At 37.0% G+C, this 23169-nt stretch overlaps 1 protein-coding gene across 1 annotated transcript in view; it reads left to right on the top strand.

The window, feature by feature from the left end:
• Positions 1–23169, top strand: part of Tmtc2 (transmembrane O-mannosyltransferase targeting cadherins 2) — a 412694-nt gene that overhangs the window by 256931 nt on the left and 132594 nt on the right. The window contains exons 7-8 of the mRNA XM_052753250.1: positions 1055–1133; positions 20792–20913. Coding sequence (XP_052609210.1) covers positions 1055–1133; positions 20792–20913 — 201 coding nt within the window. The remainder of the gene's footprint in view (positions 1–1054; positions 1134–20791; positions 20914–23169) is intronic.

Raw genomic sequence — 23169 nt, 5'->3', positions numbered from 1 at the left:
GCTAACATATTCATATTTCAATGTATGTTGATAGATGTAGCGACTATTAGTACACACATAGCCCACCATTTCTCTGATCCAAATATGCGGTTTCTAGAATCATTGCCCTCTTACTCCATGTTTGATATTTTTTTTAAAAAAGGATATTATTTGTAATCTGAATATTAAGAATATAACTTGATCTAAATGCTACCTATTTTCCTAATTCTTTTAAAAACAGTTGAATAAAAATAATGTATTTTTGATGGTGGAGGAAGTAGTAAGCAAAATATTGTTTAGTAAATTATGTGACCCACCCTCACACTCTTTACTCACAGAAACCATGTCTGCATCGCATCCTTGATCTCCCTCCTCCCTTAAGGTTTCCTTTCTCATGACATCTCTATATCCCACCTGCATACTTTTATACATCTTAAGACTGCAGTATAAGGCAGGTGATGGTGGCACCTGCCCTTCATCCCTGCTCTCTGGAGGCAGAGGCAAATGGATCTCTGAGTTTAAGGCCAGCCTGGTCTACAGAGCGAGCTCCACAGCTGTTACAGAGAGAAACCCTGTCTCAAAACACCGGTTTAAAAAAAAAGACTGCAATATGGTGAAGAAGATGCATCTTCTAGAACTACTCCTTTTAACGGTTTCAGTGAATATTGTCAGTAGGAAGAATTATTTGCTTGCTGGCACTTTGGGTCTACCTCACAGGTTGCTTGAGTTAAAGCCTAGACTTGGGATGGGGACTAATGAGTAACTTCCAAGTATGAATGCTTTTTAACTCTTCTTATTGAGTAATCTGTGCGAACTGGAAAATTTATATTAAAAGAGCGTTGCCAACATTCAGTTCCTTGTTAAGCTAAATTTTTATGTGGCATTCCTCACTGGGCTGTTTTCACTCGTGAAATTAAGGCAGTGCAATATCAAAGGACAGTTCAATTATTTTCCTCTGGTGAACCATTCCGAAACAGAAGTGGGTAGTTTTCACTTTGGAGAAGCATTATTATCTTACTTGCAGTGACTATCCCTGTCCTCTAATGATGATTTATCTTTTTGTTCCTTAAATTAGGAAGCCCTGAGTGTATATAAGGAAGCAATTCAGAAAATGCCAAGGCAGTTTGCCCCCCAGAGCTTATATAACATGATGGGTAAGTACAACTGTTTTAATTGATTGTCAGGGGCTTGTGGAGAAGGAAGAACCTGTGTTTACGTGCAGAGGACTTCTACTATCTTATTAGTAACCACAGAACAATGCTCACACTGTGTGTCATCCAGATTGTGGCAGAGCTTTCATTGGGACATGAGCAAAGAGACAATCTAATACAATGTGCAACACATTTGCTGAATTCCATATTTTTTTCAAGGGACTCTCAAGGCCTTTTGGGTACCAAGCAATTATTGAAACTATACGGAATGAGAAAGTTATATCTTGTAATATCTGTAAGTATTGGTTATATTTAGGTCTGCATAGAATATGTTTTCATGTCAATGAATTTATCAGATGTATAATAATTTTAGCATATCATTCACTTTATCAGAAGATTCTCGATACTCAGCCTGTAGTGATGTGGAGACACACGAGCTTTGATGCATGTAAAAGATGAGACTATCTAAGTCAACTTGTGTTGCTTTTATGGATGAGGTCTTGGGTCCCTGTAGTTTTTTTCAAAATAGTATTTGAGGCTAGAATGAGTTTGTGAACATGGTAAATATGCTACTTCCATTGTTTATCTTCCTGTGTTGAGTAATCCACTTAATTCTCTTTGCCAATCAGAATGTATGTAAATCTAGGATGTAGATTTTTTTTTCCTGGTGGGTTCAAGAAGTGAAGAACTGGAAATACTAATCAAGATCTTATCCCCCTTGATTAATCCATTAACTGCTCAGGGAATTGTTTCCACAGCTATTTGATGGTAGATCTAAGAACTACCTGTTCAGCAATAGAGTCTTGGAAAAATGTCCATGTAGTCTCGATGCCCTGTTAATGGGTTAGCATGACTCTTTCCAGGAATTGGAGATGAGAAGGATTGCTTCTGTCCTCCAGTTAAGTATTCCTTTCCCTGAAAAGTCGAAATTGCAAACTCAGACCCACCATTCATTAAACCTGATTAAGTCCTTTGATATTTCTAGACCTCCCTCGTATATATGAAATAAATAGGATTCGGCTGTGTGACCTATAGGCTTTTATTCATAATAAATCATATGATTTGAGAAAGTTGATACTGGCTGCTTGGTTGTGCATTCGAACAAAGTCCCAAATGCTCCATGACTTGAACATGTGTAAATTGCAAAAACAAACAAACAAAAAAACCCCTCAAATTCTTTTCTTTTCTTAAATGACAGGAAGTGTAGACAGAGTTCATAGATGGGATGAGGCACAGTATAGTTTGCAATTAACTGAAAAGAAAATCTCACTCAGAAGAGGTTAATAATGCCATTCTATGTCTCTGGGAGATGCATCTCCAGCTGGCCTACTCAGCATTAGAGTGATTGAATGCCCATATCAAAGAAGACACTAGATATTTCTTTTTCTTCTTTAATATAATCACTCCATGGTAAAGATTAGCTTCATTAAATATATTTTTGCCTTCAAGCTTTTATTGAATTAAAGAAGTGTCTTTTACTCTCAAGCATTTTACCATCTGTCTTCATAAGTGGAATATACACAGGAACACCACATGTGCCTAGACTGGGTGACTTTATTAGACTTTTCAATTTTAATGCTGGATATTTTTAATACATACTAAAAGGTCTGCTTCCTCAAGCTTTATCCAAAGAGGCAGAGTGATTTTACTTTGATTTTATTCATAACTTTAGCTCCCAGTTTTTAATCAATTGTCAAATAAGATATCTTTGCTGAAATTGGGTTTAGGTTTTGAGTTCCTTGGTGACAAACTGCATGTGGTCTCTTTATTGCTAATGGGAAGTGCTAGTATTCTCAACAGTTAGTGATTTCAGAAAATTCATTCAATTATTTTATGTAAATAAATTGGATTGAGAGTTGAGCTGGTACCTTGGGACCTGCCTCTCTTTTGGTTACAAGAACACTGAGCTCTCACAGCCTGAAGAAGATAAGTGTGTCCCTGGAGCCATTGTCTGGCTCTTTGTGTTATTTTCCATTATGGAAGGAAGTAGTCTCTTTGCTCAGATTCTGAAAATCATCCTGACAATTTTCTAGGGGAGGACCCTAATATGATTTCCAATAGCGGATTCTATCTGTAATTATGGTGGCTGCCTTCTGTTTGATTTTATGTGAAGATCTGTCAGCTGGTCAGGTTTTATAGTTTGGCTTGTTCAGGAAACTATAATTTTCTCAGAGTGAATTCACCTCCTAATCAAATGGGTTAAATCCCCTGAGTGTTTGCTTTAACTCCTAATACATTTTGATTAGCCTCCGTTTGACAAGGGAAAAAAAATGGCCTGGGAGATAAGCTGCCCTATCAGTTCATCAGTTTCATTAGTCTGTCAGCATGTGCTGATTATCCTATCAAGTTTATCAACAGCCTTGACTGTGTTTTCTAATTCACACATTTACATATTATTAGTGTCCTTTGGGGATCAGTGATGGATTATAATGTCTGGCTAGATTCAGCCAGCAAGTATTCTTTTTTTTTTTTTTTTTTTTTTTTACAGGTCTCATTTCTTTACCCCTTCAGGGCCACCATCTCTAAGCCCTTGTGCTTGCTTCTTGTGTGCGTGCGTGCATGCATACGTGTGTACGTGTGTACGAGTGTGTGTGTGTGTGTGTGTTTCTATTCTTTTTTGTCTTTGATTTAGAATGTAGGGGAGCTAATGCAATGCATGTAAAATGCAACTGTATGGGAATGTTGTTTTAATAAATTCACTGAAGTTGTTTTAGAAAATTCTAGCTTGTCCTTTAGATTTTTCCTTCTTTTGAACATTTTAGGACTGTGTGTCATTTCGCTTGCTCTGAATACCAGATGGGCATATTTTCCCACTTTCATTGTAATTCAAAGCAGGGTTGATTAATTTGTTCCTCAACTTCAGTTCTCCATATTTTAAGACTCCTTATTGAATTTTACCATGGCTATTCATACATAAACACACAATTAATCCAAAATATAGTCGTATTATTCAACTTTGATTCCATAGGACCAAGGTATGGTAGTCAGTAATAGGGGAATGTCTTCCTTGAAAAATTAGGTGAACTGCAAATGTTCAGAAATATAACAAACAGACACTATATATCATTTTGCAAGCAAAAGTTAAACTTTTAATTGAATGGATAAGGTATGTGAACACATAAAATGTTGAGAGACCAGGTCATAAGGTGGGTGTTAAATTTGCCTCCAGACAGTTATGTGACTTTAATTTTGAAGTACTTATTTGAGTCTTGAGATAATAAGTTGGGTTGAGATGGCAGTTCAGATCTCAGTGTAGGGTAGTCTCTGAAATGAGAGAGCCTGGGTTCAGATTGACATTCTCTAGGTGAGTGTGCATGACAAGCTACTTAATCAGACAGCTTTTGTGCTCTTGTTCATATGCTAGCTGTGACAGTAGCACCCATTTGAAAATTGATTAAAATAATGGGTATAGAAATATTGGCCTGGATATCTGCCATGATACATGCTTTATAAATTGGCCCTCCATTGCAACAGCCATCATTTCTATAGGGCTCCTACCTCCAAGAGTGGGTGGCTGTCAAATCTTTCTCTACTTAATAGAATAAATATTACTCCATAGATAGGATTATTGTCTTTATATATTTATTATATAATAATGGAGAGTTTCAAGCCTTCAAAGTTCAAGTTAAGAAAAGTCAAGTGACAGTCACTTTTTCTCTGGAGGTTAGTGTTCCCATCTTTTTCAGCAACCAAAGTCAAAATCTTCCCTATACTATTGTCTGTAATAATTGAAAATAAAACTTCACAATTATTAATTCCAGTTGGTTTAATTCTCTCTCTCTCTCTCTCTCTCTCTCTCTCTCTCTCTCTCTCTCTCTCTCTCTCTCTCTCTCTCTTCATTATATTGGATTTTCCCTCTATTCTTAGTAAAAAAAAAATATTTTTTGTTCTGGCAACCCTTATAGGTATTTATTGGATCTCAATTCCTTATCTTTATCTCTGAAACATCAGGTATATAACTATCTTGGAATATCAGACGTTAAAGAGTTGTGTCTTAAAAGTTCTGATAACATAATCTATTTTATTTTCCAAGATAGGAAATTAACTCCCAAAGAACCATGTTCAACTGTTGGTATTACAGTTTATGTTGGAGGCAGAAACATAACTTCTTGATTTAAATTCAAAGCTTCCCTGTGCACTCAGTTGGTGTCACCCAGACTGGCTCACCCTTTCCTTTATGAAATCCCCCTGCCCCATCTCCCTACTGCTAGAATTACAACTTTGCTTTTAAAAACAAGTAAAAATTAAAACAATCAGCTATAAAGAACACGACACTTACAGCCTTGTGGTTAATAGCTGATGCCTTAAATATGCAGCATATAAAGATTCAGTGCAGAATAGTTGTGAACACCTCCTGTCCCCTCTTCATTCTCAGAACTGTTCATTTCCCTTATCTCTGCTTTGACACTGCAGTTGAATGATTCTAAAGGATTATAGAAAACCCAATTAGGTTGTAACTTCCTATTGTTTTTCTATCAGTTTGAGCTCTTCCAATCCCAGAGGTCATTTTAAGCCTATTTACTATCGAAAATAAAATTACTGTGCATTCTCAATGCAAAGTAATTGTTTACTTTAATTATACAAGTGATTTATTTAGTCCATTTCATTTTGGTAATACAGCCTGATAAGAGAGAAGGAGGCTTCCAATCTAATCAGTGTGTTCTATAATCACGGATTGAGTAATTAGGATCACTTAAAACATCTCTTTACTGTGCTGTGCTGACTGGAACAAATAAAACAAATAAGAGCACCCGGGCGGTGGTGGCGCACGCCTTTAATCCCAGCACTCGGGAGGCAGAGCCAGGCGGATCTCTGTGAGTTCGAGGCCAGCCTGGTCTCCAAAGCGAGTTCCAGGAAAGGCGCAAAGCTACACAGAGAAACCCTGTCTCGAAAAACCAAAAAAAAAAAAAAAAAAAAAAACCAAATAAGAGCAACTCAGCTTTAGACTCTCCAATGTGGTCCTGGGGTCGCTATTGCCACACATACTCACAATTCCCATTTCTCTAAGCATGCATCTTAGTAATATGTCATGTGCATTTATCAACAAGGAGAAACTATGTGGCTTTTTCAATCAGCGTCCTGATCATGCCTCCTTGTTCTTTACTGTCCAGTTAGCCATTGGTGTTGTCAATAGTGCTTAGAACATCTTCTGGTGGTTCCCAATTTTGTTTGTTTTATATGCACTCCTCTTTTTTTTTAAGTCTCAAATACAAAGAACATTTTTTTTTTAACCTCAGGCCTCATGTAAAAAATCTCTAGCAGAGATGAACCTTTTGCTTTAATTTTCCAATCTTAAAAAGTATTTATATAGGAGAGTTGTATCTCCAATTGTAGTGGAGTATTCACAGAGTGTGGAAAAAACAGCAGTGAATAGAAAATACAGTTAATTTATTAGGGAAATTTTGGGTACCGTAAATTTGTACAAATTTTAGAATTCTATTTTTGAGAAGGTAGCTAGCATGTAAGAGTTAAGTGTCTTAATAACTCTCAGGGACCATTCGGCTGTTATTTACATAAAAAAATTAAAACCCTCGAGAGGAGAACCTTGATAAACCTTCTAGTGACAAAAGGCAAACTTTATCACTTCCATTTTCCTGAAATATGTAAATTATATGCTGAGTTCATTTGGTAGAATTTGGATAGCAATTCATTTCCCACTTAGCCTCCTGTATAGTATGTTTTTAACTTCATTGAAAAAAAAAAGTCATGGGTGGTAGTCTGTCTTCTTCCTCTCTCTCTCCTCTTTGCTTAGCTCCTTCCTCCCTGTCCTGTATCTTTAGCACCATGCTGTGTTGCAGAATATATTTGGAGAATGTCCAGATTGATATTTTCTTGTGATACTTTGCATGTTTCATGGTCTGTGACCAGTTTCTCCTAAGAAGATTGCTCAGCGTGGTGGGCATGCTGATGGGAAAGAGCTGGTTTTCAACTGTAGGAGATTTGAACTGTCCACCTTTCGAGTGGAAGCGTTAACACTCCAGCAACGTTAAGCTTCACTTGCCTCCTGTTTTCCTGTCTGTAATTCTGGAGGTTTTCTCGGAACTGATTCCACTGACACTCTTGAGAATCTGTATGTCAGTCCTAAATATTTAATTTTGATTATATAATATATAATTGGATTAGGTATTAATCTCTATAACTCCCTAAATACTATTCTAATTTTTAAGATAAATAAAGGCAAATGTAGATTTGAGAGACATGAAAAATTTCCTTAGGAAGTTAAACAGTCAACAAGGTAGGAGAAGTCATAAACTTTTGGCTGTTTCTCAATACAATAAATTCATAAAATTTATGAACACAAAACTACAGATGTTCGTTTCTCATTTGACTGCAGGAGCTTAAGTTGTACTTTTTATTTTCTGCTTGACATAACATCCACGTTATGTACTGTGGTTTCAACCCTCGATTTGCTAGGCATTACTCTGTACACTACAAAGGGCAGCATCCAGTTCAGCTGCATTAAGTACGTAATATATTTTGTTTAAAGTTTCAATTAAACACAAGACAGCAAGATATACAGTCCCTTTGGGGAGTCTGAACACTTGAATGTCAATAGTATGTCTGCTTAAGGACCTTGCTAAGGTCTCAATATCACTCACTTTCCTGGAAATATGATATGAGACAGTTGATTATATTTCATTGCTATTAAAACCACAGAAGCCCACCTGTTACATTAATTCATACTTTTGCCAGTTTGTGGTAAAGAAAAAGAATGAAGCTCAATTTTTTTAATTTTAAAATCAAATTCTAAGGAAATGAATATACTCAAATTAATATCTAATTATAGTGTTTCTATTCTCTGATTTCCAAAATAATTACCATGGGTTCTGTTTGCAAAAATCAAAAATCAATTTTCTGACGCATCAGTAGAAGTAAATGAGAAAAAAGTATATTTTTAAATCTTTTGCAGGATAATAGCCATGGGTGAATCTTTTACCCAGTGGTAAATACACGTTGGACTGCATTTCACAAATTGAAGCACTATTTTAACTGCAAAATTCATTACCCTTGCAAATCTGGCATTCTAAAAGATGCAGAGTTTGATGTCAATTTTCTAGATAGACATAGTGTGTGGAAGAAATTTTTTTTTTTTTCCGTGAAAAGATGGCATCTTGAAAAGTCAGGTCAAAGAAATGAGAAGTTAATGTTGCATGCACTTAGAATAGGCAACTGCAAAGACAGAAATATGGGGTACCTATCCTCACCTCTAAGAGTCTGTCAAAAGTAGAGCAAGCATTTGAATCAATTGTCTGTGACTAGAAAGCTTCAGAAAGAAAAGCCCATAGACGTGAGGGACGTTGTCTTTATCCTGGTTTGACAAAGCTAGGACAGACATACAGAAATGGATTAGACAGACAGACGGATCTGATGCAATGGTTAATTATGGAAGGGAAACCCATACACATAAGATGCATGTTATAGCCTTCTTGTGTTTTTGTACAATTTCTTCTGTCTACTTGATATGGGGCAGGCATCCTCGGGGTAACTGTCTTCAAGGATCGCAGAGATTGGCCTTTCTAAGCATATCTCTTGCTTGCTTCTGGGGAGAAGCTGTTTGGTTTTTATGGCCCATGTTAGGGAAGAGGAATTCTGGTTTTTCTGTGGCTTAGGGAGTCAGAGGCAGAGGGTGAGCTCTCTGGAGAAAGTCTATTCTTCTGAGGTCTATTCAGTCTCCTGTGAAAACTTCAACACATGTGAGCCTCGATGGTAATAATAAAAATGAATGTTAAAATAAAATACATTACTAATTCTCTGTATGCTATGTGTGCATTTGTGTCTGGTTTTCCAAACAGGTTGGAAAAAGTTGTTTCTTACAGAAAAATCTCATTTAACTTTCCCAGTGATCTTTTATTTTTCTTTGGGTTCTAATTTTATCTACATGGAGAGAGAACATTGCCTTATTCACAATGAAGAAAGACAGCAAATAGAATGTGCAGGCTTTTGTTCTAGTCAGTAAGTTGTTGCTAACATATTAATTATGGGAAGGTTTAGGGGTTGTAGAATCTTATCCTCAAGTGGTCAATAAAAATAGGATAAATGTTAAATTTCTTGTATTTCCTCTATATTGTAGTTTATATATATAATGTAATATATAATTTATATTATAAATAAAATATTCCATATTATCAATAAATATTACTTGTTTTAGGAATATACATGAAACTCATGCCTTTTAAACTCCTTTTAAATTTTTAAAATATTTTATGCTACTCCTCTGGCCACAGGAGAGTCCTTTATCATTTTCTTGATACTATTCAACTGACATTATGTGTGTTATATCTTCTCATGCTAGTGTGTGGGAACCCACAAAGATTCCAACTTGTGATTTGACTCAACGTCAGAGTCTCAGAGTTTATGTTGCTCTCCAAGGCTGTATAATAAGATGCAAAGGCATGGTTATCAGGTGTTCTATACCAAGGCCTAATCACAGAATGCTTTGCCATGGGATGTGGTTATCAGGTGTTTTGAAGGGACTACACTTGGTTGTATGTCGTGTTTTGATCTTGAAAGGGAGAGGTCTTTTGCCTCTCCCCTTGCTAGTGTATAAAAAACCCATTAGAAATAAACTCAAGGCAGCTGGGTATTGACCCAGGGCCCTCCTGAAGCTATCCTATGTCTCCTCTTTTTTCTTTGTCTCCTTCTATATTACCTATCCTAGCACTTCTCAATTCCTCACTTCCCCCTTCAAGGGACCCTTCAACAGGTCAGCGCTGAACCCCAACACTGGTCCCCCAACACTAGTGCACATTTTTTCCTTTTATTCTGGTGTAAATTAATCTTGTTTTGTTTTAAAACACTAGTTTAGCACCCCTTTGCGTGCTTTCTTTTTTTCTTTTTGAGTATTTTAGTATTAGTACATAATTCTGAAGGGGACTGTATTATGAAGGGAAGGATTTTTCCCTCCCTCAACATATACAAGAGCACACACACAACACACACACACACAAACACACACACACACACACACACACACACACACACACACACACACACACCCCACAACACACACACAAAAACACACACCCACATATTCACATGCTATTACTCCCTAATATTTGAAGGTTCTGAGCACTGGATAGGATTGGCCCCAGTCCAATAGAATTGATTATTTTCGTGATTTATTTCCTTGAAAGTAGAAAGGAAATTGATTAACCTAAAGAACACCAGGAGCTCTAGCTGGAAGTCGAGAAATATTGACACAGGGTCTTGGCTTCTCTCCAACTTCAATTTTGACGGCACATCACGGGTTTCCTGTATTTAGCCTCACGCTACAAATTAGAACCTTTTAAATTTTTTTCTGAAGTTTAACCCATGTCTTGATGATTAAGTAAACCTAATGTGATACATACTCGGTTCCACCCCCAACCTCCCCCACACACCCTGTATATTTTCTTTGATGAAAAACTGCTTTTCAGGATTTAAGCATTCTCTTAAATTCAATGCTGTTAGTTCCATGTTTAACCTGTTCCTGATGACCTCTCAATCTAAAACCTGGAAATGTTTGATTTTACTTCCAAGTCCTCTATTCAGCTGTTAAATGTATTGTAAGAAAGTAAGGAACCTTAATTGGAATCATGTGAATTTTTTTCCCCTGCTGGTTGCAATAGCAATTGAGTATTTCCAGTCAGGGCTATAGTACCTGGGTCAGCTAGACTATGTTGTTTTTATACGAATAAGATTGAGAAAAGGAGCCGGGCGGTGGTGGCGCACGCCTTTAATCCCAGCACTCGGAAGGCAGAGCCAGGCGGATCTCTGTGAGTTCGAGGCCAGCCTGGGCTACCAAGTGAGTTCCAGGAAAAGGCGCAAAGCTACACAGAGAAACCCTGTCTCGAAAAACAACAACAACAAAAAAAAAGATTGAGAAAAGGTTCAGATGGAAACAGAGGGTCACAAACACCAGCGATGAAGATTAATAACTAAGTTGTGGCATAAATACATTAAAAATAATAACCAGACTTCCTACTCTTCTATTGTTGCTTCTGACATTGAAGTAAAAACTGAAAATTAGGGCTTGCAAGATGGCTCAGTTCAAAGCACTGGCTACTCTTCCAGAGAACCTGGGTTCAATTTCTAGCACCCACATGACCATTCTAAATGAGCTGCCATTCCAGTTCCAGAGAATTCTAATGCCTCTTCTGGCCTATGCAAGCATACGTGGTACAAAGAGATGCATCTAGTCGAAACACACACACACACACACAAACACACACACACAAACACACACACACACACACACACACACACACACATACACACACACACACACACACACACACACACACACACACAAATAAATGAAATAAAAAACCCTGAAAATTTAAATCCGAACAAGCTAATCTCATCTAGTAATTCACACTAATGTCATATAATTTATTTCCTCAGGAATACCCAAAAAAAAAAAAAAAAGGAATTTATTGGAGTTTTCCCTGCTCTGACACATGTAGCAAAAATATAACACCTAAATCCCAATTGATACATAACACAATCAATTTTTCATCAGATAGTAATTGGGAATGATGTGGAACCAGAGATCTGGACTTAAGTTGGAAGACATGATGAAGAGATGAACAATTTAATATTTGATGTCCTTAATGTCGTTGCTTTGTTGAATCACCTTTTAACAAAATAGGTTCACAAATCTTTATGATTGTGTCCTGCATTGTACACTGCATCATGTGTATATATGAGTGCCCTAGGTAAGCAAACTCACAACACTAACTCCCGAGACAGAGTCTCTCATTGGACCCGGTTCTCATGGATTGGCTATATTGCCTGTCTCAGTTCCCATTCCTCTAGATTGCACTGGGGTAACAAATGCACAAATGCAGCCACACCTGGATTTTATCATGTGGCTGCTGGGGACCAGAACTCATGCTCTCATGCTTTTTACTGATTGATCTCTTTCTCTCCAAGTTCATAGATTTTAATGCAACAATAATAAATATTTTAAAAAGAATTTGATCAAATACTTGGAGAAAATTTCTAAAGTCTGTTTGGGTACAATCGCCAGGAATTTATTAGAAGATTTAAAGAATAATGGATGAGATACCCTACTTTATATGGGGAAAAATAGAGTAATTAGAAAGCAGTTGATATAAGAACAAAGGAGGTGGCCGTGAATTAAATACTTATGTATGAAGGGAATGTTTATAAAAGTTGATCACTGATCATTTAAATGTTTTAGATAAAAATAAAATAAGAAATGTGCCTCACCTCATAATTCTATATGGGTTAAGTAACTCATTTTAGTAATGAAACTATATAATTTAGAAGACAATACACATTTGTATGAGATAGTGAGTGAGGGGAATGGTATAAAAGACAGTCCAAGACTCCGTTGATGTTTGTTTATTTCAATACCACAGTAAGTTGACATTATTTTAAAAGGTAACTACAACACAAGGTAATTGCTCAGGAAAGTAGAATAGGTTTGTGAAAAGTTAGGAGACTAATTCGAATAAACAGTAAGAGAGTTGTGACCTCTTTACTGTGAAAACCGAAGTTTGGATGCAACTGGTATAGTCTTAATTTAAATAAAATATAAATGGGCTAAAATGCTTTAAACTAGCAAAATGTTTCAGAGGTTGCAGGTTCAGTTGCCAATATCCACACCGGTAGCTCCTAGTCACCTGTAATTTCTGTTCCAGGAGATCCAGAGCCCGCTTCTGGCCTCTGTGGGCAGTGCACACACTTGGGGCACATACAGACTTTCTTTCTCTTTCCCACCCACCCACATAGGCACAACTGAAAATAAAACAACAATGAATTGTTTTTGTTATGTTGTGTTATGTGCACCTAAAATCAAGTTTGGGAAGCATCATCAATTTATTTTGTGCTTTGTGAAGTTAGCAACAAACGCCAACTTACTATATTATATGTATGTTTATTGCAGTCTACACTTGGTAACCTAAGTTGATATGTAAGTTAGCAAAGTTTTTAAAAGACCTTTAACAATTATATTGGTGTTGAGCAGTAGGAAATCACTTTTGTTAAGAGTGACCAAAAGAGTTGTATAAAGTCAGCAAGAACCTGTCCAGGGTCTTAATCATTTCTCCAACTACTTTCTCGCAACCTTATCTGCAAGCAGGAGCTGCCAAATAATTTGAAACACACAGGAATCAGTGAGCTCTAGACCATGACGTCGTTGATAACCCAATTTGTTTTCCTCAAGGAGTTGGCCTTTGCCTGAGTTGTGTAGAAACGGGGCTGTTAGGAGGAGTGACATTATCTGTTCTACATATGAAACTGGTTTATCTCAGCCTGAAACCAGCCTAGAGACATCCAAATCCCTTTCGTCTGCTAGGGAATCGGAAACACGTCTGGGTGGTGAACCCGATCGCGACATCACCACACAGAAAATCTTATTATCCTCATGAAAGTGCCTCTGTTATGTCATTTTGTTTTTTAGAATGAGAAGGAAAATTGTCATTGTTGCTTCTTTTCTCCTGGGGACTATAAATCTTTTTTTATGTTATTGTAAGTTAAAATTTATAGTCCTAGAGAATATGACTTAACCCTCCTCCAACCAGCCATTTTTCAACTATCTACCTCTATTCCTTTCTGTTTTGAATTGCCTGAACTTTCTTTCCTGGGGCCATTGCCTTTCAGCAGTTCTTATAATTTCAATATTTCAATCAAGCTTAAAAGATTAGTTGTGTGCCCCTCCATAGGGAAAATTCTCTACTGATACTTTGATTATTTCATCTCATTTGTAATTATTATTACTTTTTTGTCGAATTTGTGTAGAATAGTATAGGGGAGAGAGCAAGGAATTGTTTTAAATTATTGTGTGTGTATGTGTGTGTATGCGCACATGCACACATGCACACACACACACACACACACACACACACACACACACAGCAAGGATTGAATTCTCTGGAGCTGGAGTTATAGGCAGTTGTGAGCCACTCGACATGGATGCTGAGAACTTTGGTCTTCTGGAAGAACAGTAAGAGCTATTAACCTCTGAGTCTTCTCTATAGCCCAAAGCAGAGAAAATTCTTACTTTTTTTCTCTGAGTTTGGCACTATATTTTTTAAAAAAAAGCTTTTAACATATTAAGGTCTGAGTCACAGTCACCTGTGTAAAACCAGATTAATGTTAATTTAAGTATAAGACTCGTATAAGGATATAAAGGTATTAATAGGCAGTCAATAAATAATAAACATATGACTGGATGCTTGATGAAATAGAAAACAATTGCTCTTGAGCTAGTCAATCATTAAGCTAATATTATTTTTAAAGTATCTATTTTTTATCATTTTATGCATATGGGTGTTTTGTCTGCATGTATGTCTATGTACCTTGTTCTTAACATGGATCTCCTGGGACTGGAGTTATAGACATTTGTTAGCCACTATTTGTGTGGGTGGACTAGAACCCAGGCCCTTTGCAAGATCAGGGAGTTCTCTTAAGTACTGAGCTCTCTCTCCAGTCCCAAGCTAGGACTGTTAATTGTCCTGCCCAAATCTCTCATCACCCCTGAGTTTTTCCCATTCCTCTATAAAAAAAAAAAATCCATGTTCATTTGAAATGGGAACTGTAGAACTCTAACCTTGCCCCTGCCAGGGATGTAGCAAGGACTTGTTTGTCACATAAGTCGTAATTGAGTTACTGTCTTAACACATCTCATTTATCCTCCATTTTCTTGCATTTCAGGTTTCGAATCTTGATTTTTTTTTTTAACATCCTTTGTAGACACTGCGTGTGTGGATGCTTGTGTGTATGTGTAGGTTTACGATAACAGAAGAAGTGTGCCTTATGTGCTACACATTTCTCTTAAGAATTAAATAACCTGTGTGTATGAAGAGACATTGTCTTTCTTTGTTCCTTCCTTCCTTTCTTTTTCTTTCTCTCTTGTTTCTTCTTTTTGTTTTTGTTGTTGTTGTTCTTTTGTTTTGTTTTGTTTTTTTCTTTTGGCTTTTTTTTTTGTTTTTTTTCGAGACAGGTTTTTTTTTTTTTTTTTTTTCTGTGTAACAGTCTTGGCTGTCCTGGAACTCATTTTGTAGCCCAGGCTGGCATGGAACTCACCAGAGATCCACCTGCCTCTGCCTTCCAAGTGCTGGGATTAAAGGTGTGCGCCACCACCACACCCGACTATGAAGAAGCATTTTTAAGGTCGGCCGTGGTTTATAATTATTCCTTTTATTCTTGTAATTCAATAGATGAACCTAAGGCAAGGAAGTGAACCTGCTGGCCAATGTATCACAGTTAGAAAATGATATTCCATGAACGTGAAGGTGTGGTTGTCTCCCAACTTTGGAGGACAGGTAGTTCCTTTAATCTGTAAAATCCAGTAGTGATATTCTTTTATAGTCAGTGAGAGGAAGCCATAAAACTGCAGAATAGATTTCATCTGCAGACCTGCTATGAGCAGTTGGTTATGTTGAAATTCCTTGATGAGACTAAATTAGAAAAAATTATACATGCTCAGATGTACAGACTAAGATGACTGAGCGAACATGTCAGACATTGCCAGCTTGCTACTCTACTGTATAATATACTGAGTATTGTCATCACTTGTTAAGATCCAATTAATGAATATATAAGATTTTCTAAATTATAAAGTATTATGATGCATATAGGATACTTTGTTATTTTTCTTACACTTACCATGATTATATATCTTATTTACGAATCTCTACCATACCATTTCCCTATTTCTTGAGCCTTGCAAATTGATGTTACTTACAAATTCTTACTAAAGAAAGTGGCCATACACTAATTCGCCAGTGACTATGTCCAGGGAGAAGCAGGCGACAATTGAAGTTCAGAGTGTGAGCCCACCAGGAGGAAACTTTCTAATGGGTCAGTCTCAGACAGGCCAAGTCCAGAGACCAAAGATCCCGTGTAGCACAAATCCTAATTGGTCTGAATAATAAAAACCTGGAGTCAGATATAGGGGCAAATGCTTAAAGATCAGAGAGACAAAAGAGAAAACCACTGCCACTTCTTACCTCTACTGAATTCTCAGCCTGTAAACGAGACTGATCTCCTGTCTCCTCCCACCTTATCTTCCTCTCTCTGCCCAGCCATATCACTTCCTGTCTCCACCTCCCTAGTGTTGGGATTAAAGACATGAGATCCCAAGTGCTGGGCTCAAAGCGACATGCTACCACTGCCTGGCTCTGTTTCTCTTTTAGACTGGATCAATCTTGTGTAACCCAAGGTGGTCTTGAACTCACAGAGATCAGTCTGCCTCTGCCTCCTGAGAGCTGGGATTAAAAGTGTGTGCCACCACTGCCTGGCCTCTATGGCTAACTAGTGGCTTAGCTCCACACTCTGATCTTCAGGCAAGCTTTATTTCTTAGATCACAAACAAAATATCACCACAATTCCAGAATGTCTTTTGCTTCTGCTGTGCCTTTATGTGTTTGCTGCTGTTCTTTCCCTAGGATCTGGCATGGTGTGAATGGGAGATCCCTATTGCCTGTGATGTAGTTATGTTTATCTCATGGAAACGTCCTGTTCTACTGGGCATTGTTATCTGTGGATTGTCTTGAAAATGATTCCCCCCTAAGCTGTATTGTCTAATTGATGATAATAATGATAGCTTTTTACAGAGTCTTGATAAATAAAAATAAATACAAGGAAATGTCACACAGCTAGGGCCTATGAGTTTCACCTAAGGAGCTGCATAGATCACAGATTAGGTTAATGAGTAAGGAAAACAATTAGTCCCCATGAGCCAGCTGCCTCTAATTCTCTTAATTCTGAACGATGTAGTCACAAGTTTTGTGGTTCATCATTACCTGAAACAAAGCCTTAAAATAACTTTGGGTTAGATCAGATGTTTTGATAATATCTTTGAGATGAAAAAACCCAGAAAACATTCTAAACTTCACAAGGAAATATAGCTGAGTTATAGATTCATTAGATTAGGGTAAAAAAAAATACAAAGCAGCCCAATTGTCACTAGCTGACCCACTTTCCTTGTTAGGTTTGGTTGGTGATCAAAGGGGATGATTAATTCCTTGTGTCCATTTTTGCTCTTAATCTCCTGATATAAGAAACTGTTGATGAGTGGTTATGCACCCCAAAGATTTAAAGTAGAGCTGACTGATTCTTTTTCATATAGAAGTTTAGCTTTGAGATTCCTTTAAGATTCCTTATAAGATTAATTTTCAAGATAAGTAATAAAGTAATTGGCCCTTTCTTTGTAACTGCAAAACTGTGGCCTGTTAGTATAAGACCTGGCTGAGAAGAATATCTTGCTTCCCCACATAGTTAATCTATAACAAGTTGCTTGCATGTGAATGTACGTGGGTTCTTGGGATAATTTGGTTTTCACCTGTAACATATTAAATGTGTAATCATGTAAGGGTTGTGGAAAACATGCTACTTTTTACTGTTTATTTTGTATTCGTTGTAATCATTCACTTGAAAAACAGAATGTAACTACATTGTAATTTTTATATTGCCTGAAAGATTTTGCTGGGGTATATAAGCTGTAAGGGAAAGGATAGAGATAGAGATAAATGAGATGGAAGGAAAACTTCAAGGATGAGAGTTGGAAGGACAAGGACAAGAATGAAAGAGTTAAAATGGGTCAGAAGGAAAACATCAGGAACGAGAGAGTTAGAAGGAAAAAAAAATCAAGAATGAGAGAATTAGAAAGAACTAGAATGGAAACATTAAGAATAAAGATAGAATTAGAAGGAAAACATCAATGAGAGAAGGAAATCACCAGGAAAATAAGGAATAGAGATTGAAAAAAAAAAGGAATAAAGAAGAGGTCTGAAGGAAAACATCAAGAGAGTATATTAGTGTCTTTTCCCCTAATCCCCACAGATAAAATAGTTTAGTGTGTGCCAAATCTGTGGATTTCCCTTCAAGCCCTGTGGTGTTAGAGGCTGGCTCTCCAGGCAGCAATACTAATTATTAATGCTTTAAAAATCAGTATTTTATTTCAAAATATGTTTTGCTATTTTTTCTGATAGGGAAATAACATGTAATATTTTCTGAGTTTTTATTATTACATGGGAACAAGTTAAATGTAATTTATATGATTTAAATCTCAAAATCCCCAGGACTAGGGAATCTTTAATACTTTTCTATAAGACTTACTTTCCCTAAAAGTAAAATTTTAATAAATAAATGCAATGGCTGTATAGCTTTCAAGTACTGACATGAAAAATATGAAGAGCTGAAGTAGAATTTCAGGTCGATTGAAAATGTAAGCCCATCTCCCTTTTGGGTTTATAATTCATTTTTACAGATAAATGTTCAGACATACTTTATCATTAATTGCATCCAAGTTTTCAAAACTCAGTATTATGCTTGTTATATAAATCATGTCTAATATTTTTCCCCACTGGAAGATGTGGTTCATTAATCAAAGAAAACAATTACCACTTATTTTATTTAGAAGTAAACATACATGGTAAGGAAAAGGGATAAAAAAACAGGAAAAAAAATAAAACTCCATCTGAAATTGTCAATTTTTGTAGATCTGTTAAAATAAAATCAAGGAAAGTATTGCCAGGCTTGATGGCACACACCTGCAATCCCAGCACTTTGGAGGACAGAGCTAGCAGAACATGCCTTCCAGTCTAGACTGGGATACTTAGAGAAAACCTTTCTCAAACTTAACAAAATAAATAAATAAAAATAAAAATAAAAACAAAAAAAGCAGGTAATTATTTCACAATCTTGAAACACTGGACAGCATTCATTTATATCCTGCCACTGCTACTGAAAATGTTCCTACACCCATCTTCTAATCTAGGCTCTGGTATGGATATCACTGTTTCTGGCATCTTACCCTTATCACATGGCTTAATCCAGTCAATCTCAAATGTCAGCATGTTAAAATTTCATGGTTCAAAACCTCAGACATTTACAAATTATCACTTTCATGAGAGTTGAGTTTAAGGACTGTTATTAAAACTGGAAACAAATGATAGGTTTGGGTAGAAACATACAGTTTTTGAATATTGCCTATTGTTTGACACCAGTACTTTTTACCAACCAACCACCTAAAGGGCACTCAAAGGTCAAGAGCCAATTCAGTTCATGAGACCTATTTGTCATGATAGTAGTGTGAAAAAAAAATAACAACAAACAAAAAAAACCCCAAATAACAACAACAAAAAAGGAAAGAATATGTTTGTTTGTTTGTTTGCTTGTTTTTTGAATTAAAAATGCATAACCAATGTGGGTAACATGTTTAGGAAATACCATTATGATTATGGCTAGTCATAAAAGTCTGCTTGGTAATAAAAGAAGTGACTAGCCTCACCTGTTCTCTGAAACTGGACAGTGTCTACATTTGCCAATACTATTAAAGTTATATTATTTAACTTAAATATATAAGTTATCTTAAAGTATAATTTTTCTACTTACTGAGTTTTCTTTTATACTCCAGCATAAAGGAGATAGGAATGATAATAAGAAAACCACTTAGTATACTTTTGGATTTATTTCTCCTTTTTTTTCCCCTTCCTGCTTGGTTGTTAGTTAGCTGTAAATTTTAGTAGCTGAAAAATAAAAATTAATGGCTGAAAGGCCTTGGATTTGTTTTGTGTGTGTAAAAACTGACCTCACTTGTTAATCATCATCTTTTAATTGATTTTCCAAATGACCTTGCTAAATTTCATTTACCTGTTTTAACATTGAAAATGCTGAAGAAAATTAAAATATAGCCACATAGAGTTTAAGAGCAACTCTTGCTATAGTCCAGGATAACCTATAATCTGTTATCCTCTTATCTCAGCTCCTCAATGCTAAAATTGTAAGATTGTACCTGGCCTAGCAGCAATGTTTAACTCAAAAACATTTTAACTATTTCATTTACTCTTGCGTCTTCTACATAGTTGGAAGACTTTAGAGGCTAGAATCATATCCTTCTTCCTGTAGCCTCATGTAAGGCTGTCCATTTAGTCATTATCTAAATAGATTTAAAAAGAATAAATGAATCTAATTAAGAAATAGCTGGTTGAAATGCATAACAGAATCAGTTATCCCTGAAAACTAAATCTTTGGGAATTCCATGTTTAAAAACCAAATCTATACTACATCATGCCCTTTTTCTTTTCTTTTTTTTTGGGGGGGGGCCGGGGGCATTTATTTTAGTGTGTGTATGGAGGTCGGAGGACAGCTTGTGATAATCAGTTCCTTCCTTCCTCCATATGAATCTGGGATCAAGCTCAGGTTGTTACTCTTCATAACAAGTTTACCAGTTGAGTCAATTCAACAGGCCTCTGCTCTTACTTTTCAAGACAGGCCTTCATGGAACCTGAGGATCTATAATTCACCTAGGTTGATTGTCTAATGAGCTTCAAGTTACAGGCTCCCACTGCCACACCTAGCTTTGGATACATGGGTACTGGGGATCTGAACTCGCATGCTCTTGATAGTCTGGGTGACACTGATCCATCTCTCAGGATGACACTGGTCCATCTCTCTGGCATACACTGGTCCATCTCTCTGGCAGACACTGGTCCATCTCTCTAGTGTACCCTATGATATTTGAGTCCACATGTACATTGCATACTGTTTAAATCATGTCAGATATGTCTCCTTTATGATGTATGGTTCCTTCCTGGCGATATTCCAAGCTCTTCTGGATTTCTGAAATGTTGCCTGTCATTATCCCCGTGTGCACTGACACGTGAGAAATCGTATCATCCATGTGACGTTAATGATTCTCTCTCCAGGTGAAGCATACATGCGACTAAGTAAACTTCCTGAAGCTGAGCACTGGTACATGGAATCGTTGAGATCCAAGACTGACCACATCCCTGCTCATCTCACCTATGGGAAACTGCTTGCTTTAACAGTAAGCACCTATTTTTCAAATTCTTCAGAAATTGGTTATTTTTTTTCCATGTGTACTGAGGATAGCAGGAGTTTGAAGTACTGATTCTGAACTAGTGAACTCAGTTAATCAGTGATATTAATACTGTTACAGGCCTAAACAGACAATGGAGAAAAACAAACCTTTGGGTCTGTCCTATAAGATGTGAGATGTGATGATCCTTGATATACCAACGAGAAAGACATAAATGGAGAACCTCAATTATGTCATTACCTATTCATGTTGTCTCAATAGCAACATTTGTACTAATAATATGTTTTGCAAAAGCCATTAGCATCAAATTGGCTGGAATTAGAACTAAGGCCAGTTTCATCAAATAACAGCCATATAAAACATTATACGTTTTATAGGGCTGGAGAGATGGCTCAGAGGTGAAGTGCATTGTCTGCTCTTCCAGAGGTCATGAGTTCAATTTGCAGCAGCTCCATGATAGCACACAACCTCATGCCCTCTTCTGGCATGCAGGCAAACACGGAGACAGAACAGCTTACATAATTAATTAATTAAATCCTTAAAAACATTCTAGTTTTGGAATTCCTTCTAGTTAGAGGCAATCTGTAAGAGACTTGTAGACTTGCATCAGATCAGGAAATTCTCAGACCTTGAAGAAGTTAAGTTAAAAAATAAAAACCTCTACTGAGAACTTTTGTTGGAAGTATTCTTTCAAAGATCAAAAATCTAGAGGGAATTACCATAAGGTTGCAAAAAGAATGAAGGGCAAAACATGTGATGATTTTTGGGTAAACCAGATAATCTTTTGTTACCAAATAAGGTGGGTTCTAATGTTGGTAAACATGAAGCAAGAAGGTAATTTCAAGAAATAAAAATGTGGAGAAAGAGTTATGGCCTGCAGCAGGTATAGAGTTATTTTCAAAGCAATCTTCTCATGCAAAGTAAGCATTGGGATTCTACTGGGAATTCCATACATATTCGTATAAGAAAGTAGAGCATTTTGTGGGCAAACACATTTCTGAACATACTCATTTTAAGGCCACTGCTCAAGAACATAGTATCAGAGGTAAGTCTGAGGGCAAGCTTTGCTCAAATTCATGGAGCTCAGATGACATAAAATCCTAGACATGTTCAACCTGCACCATAAAGATGGTAAAAAAAGAATGACACTAAAGTTTGGCATAGTGGTACACACCTTTAATCCCAACACTTTGGAAGGCAGAGGTGGGTGGATCTATGTGAGTTCAAGGCTAGCCTGATATACATAGAAAGTTCCAGGACAGCCAGAGCTACATAAATCGAGAGACCTTGTCTCAAAAAACCAAACAAAAACAATATAAAAAAGAATGACTCTGGCAAACGTTTCCTTATAAATTCTTAGCGGACCGAACAAAATGACACTTTGAAGGCACATTCGTCCCTAACATTGCCTGTACTAGTGAGTAAAATATGAATGAGGAATACCTGCACAGCAGCAATTAGGGGAAGGTGGCGGGGGGACATAAATGCATAAGGTATTTGAACTGATTTGAGGAAGAGATCAGGTGGAGCTACAATTGATTTGTCAGAGATCACAGTCTAAAGAAGTTTGTTCCGTGTAGATAACAATGAAAAATCAGTTTGTCCCGAAGAGTGCTGGAGAACATGAACCAGGACACTTGGCATAGTGCAGGACTCAGTGAAAGGCTGTGCAGCCCGGTAATGGTATGCATCGTATGACTGTAGGATTTGGTCTTTCTCTGTGTTCACAAATACTAGCACCCAGCACCCTTCTCTAAGGCAAGAACAGTGGCTTTTCATGATGAAGCAAATGTTTAACAGGTCCACGGTGCAGGTACAGCTCATACAGCTGATGGTGAGATGAGGGGAACACTGTGCTTTGCTTTGCATGTGGATTGAGTGTGTCTCCCAGAGCTGCATATGCTTGACCTTTCATGTGGTGAAGATAATAAGTGGCCACCAGTCAGAGAGGAGCTTCATGTTCTGTAATTCAGTCAGGGCGACATCACCTACACAAGGGGTTAATGCTGAGTAAGTGTGAATTCTTGTAAAAGGGAGGTCCCTAATTCTTCAGGGCTGTGGATCTTGTCATGTGATCTCTCCCTCTTGGTCATGTTGCCCTTGTGATGGCATCTGCCATGCTGTGATGTAACCAGAAGACCTTTCCCACAGCACAGCAGGAACTGGTGCCATGCCCATCCATACACCAGAGCTGTGACGTAAATAATCATCTTTCATTTGTTAAGTATTCAGCTTCAGGTATTT

This window comes from Peromyscus californicus, unplaced genomic scaffold, assembly GCF_007827085.1.
Source record: "Peromyscus californicus insignis strain IS unplaced genomic scaffold, ASM782708v3 Scaffold_24__1_contigs__length_46423439, whole genome shotgun sequence".
Taxonomy (NCBI): Eukaryota; Metazoa; Chordata; class Mammalia; order Rodentia; family Cricetidae; genus Peromyscus; species Peromyscus californicus.
This window is presented reverse-complemented; position numbering and strand designations above follow the sequence as displayed.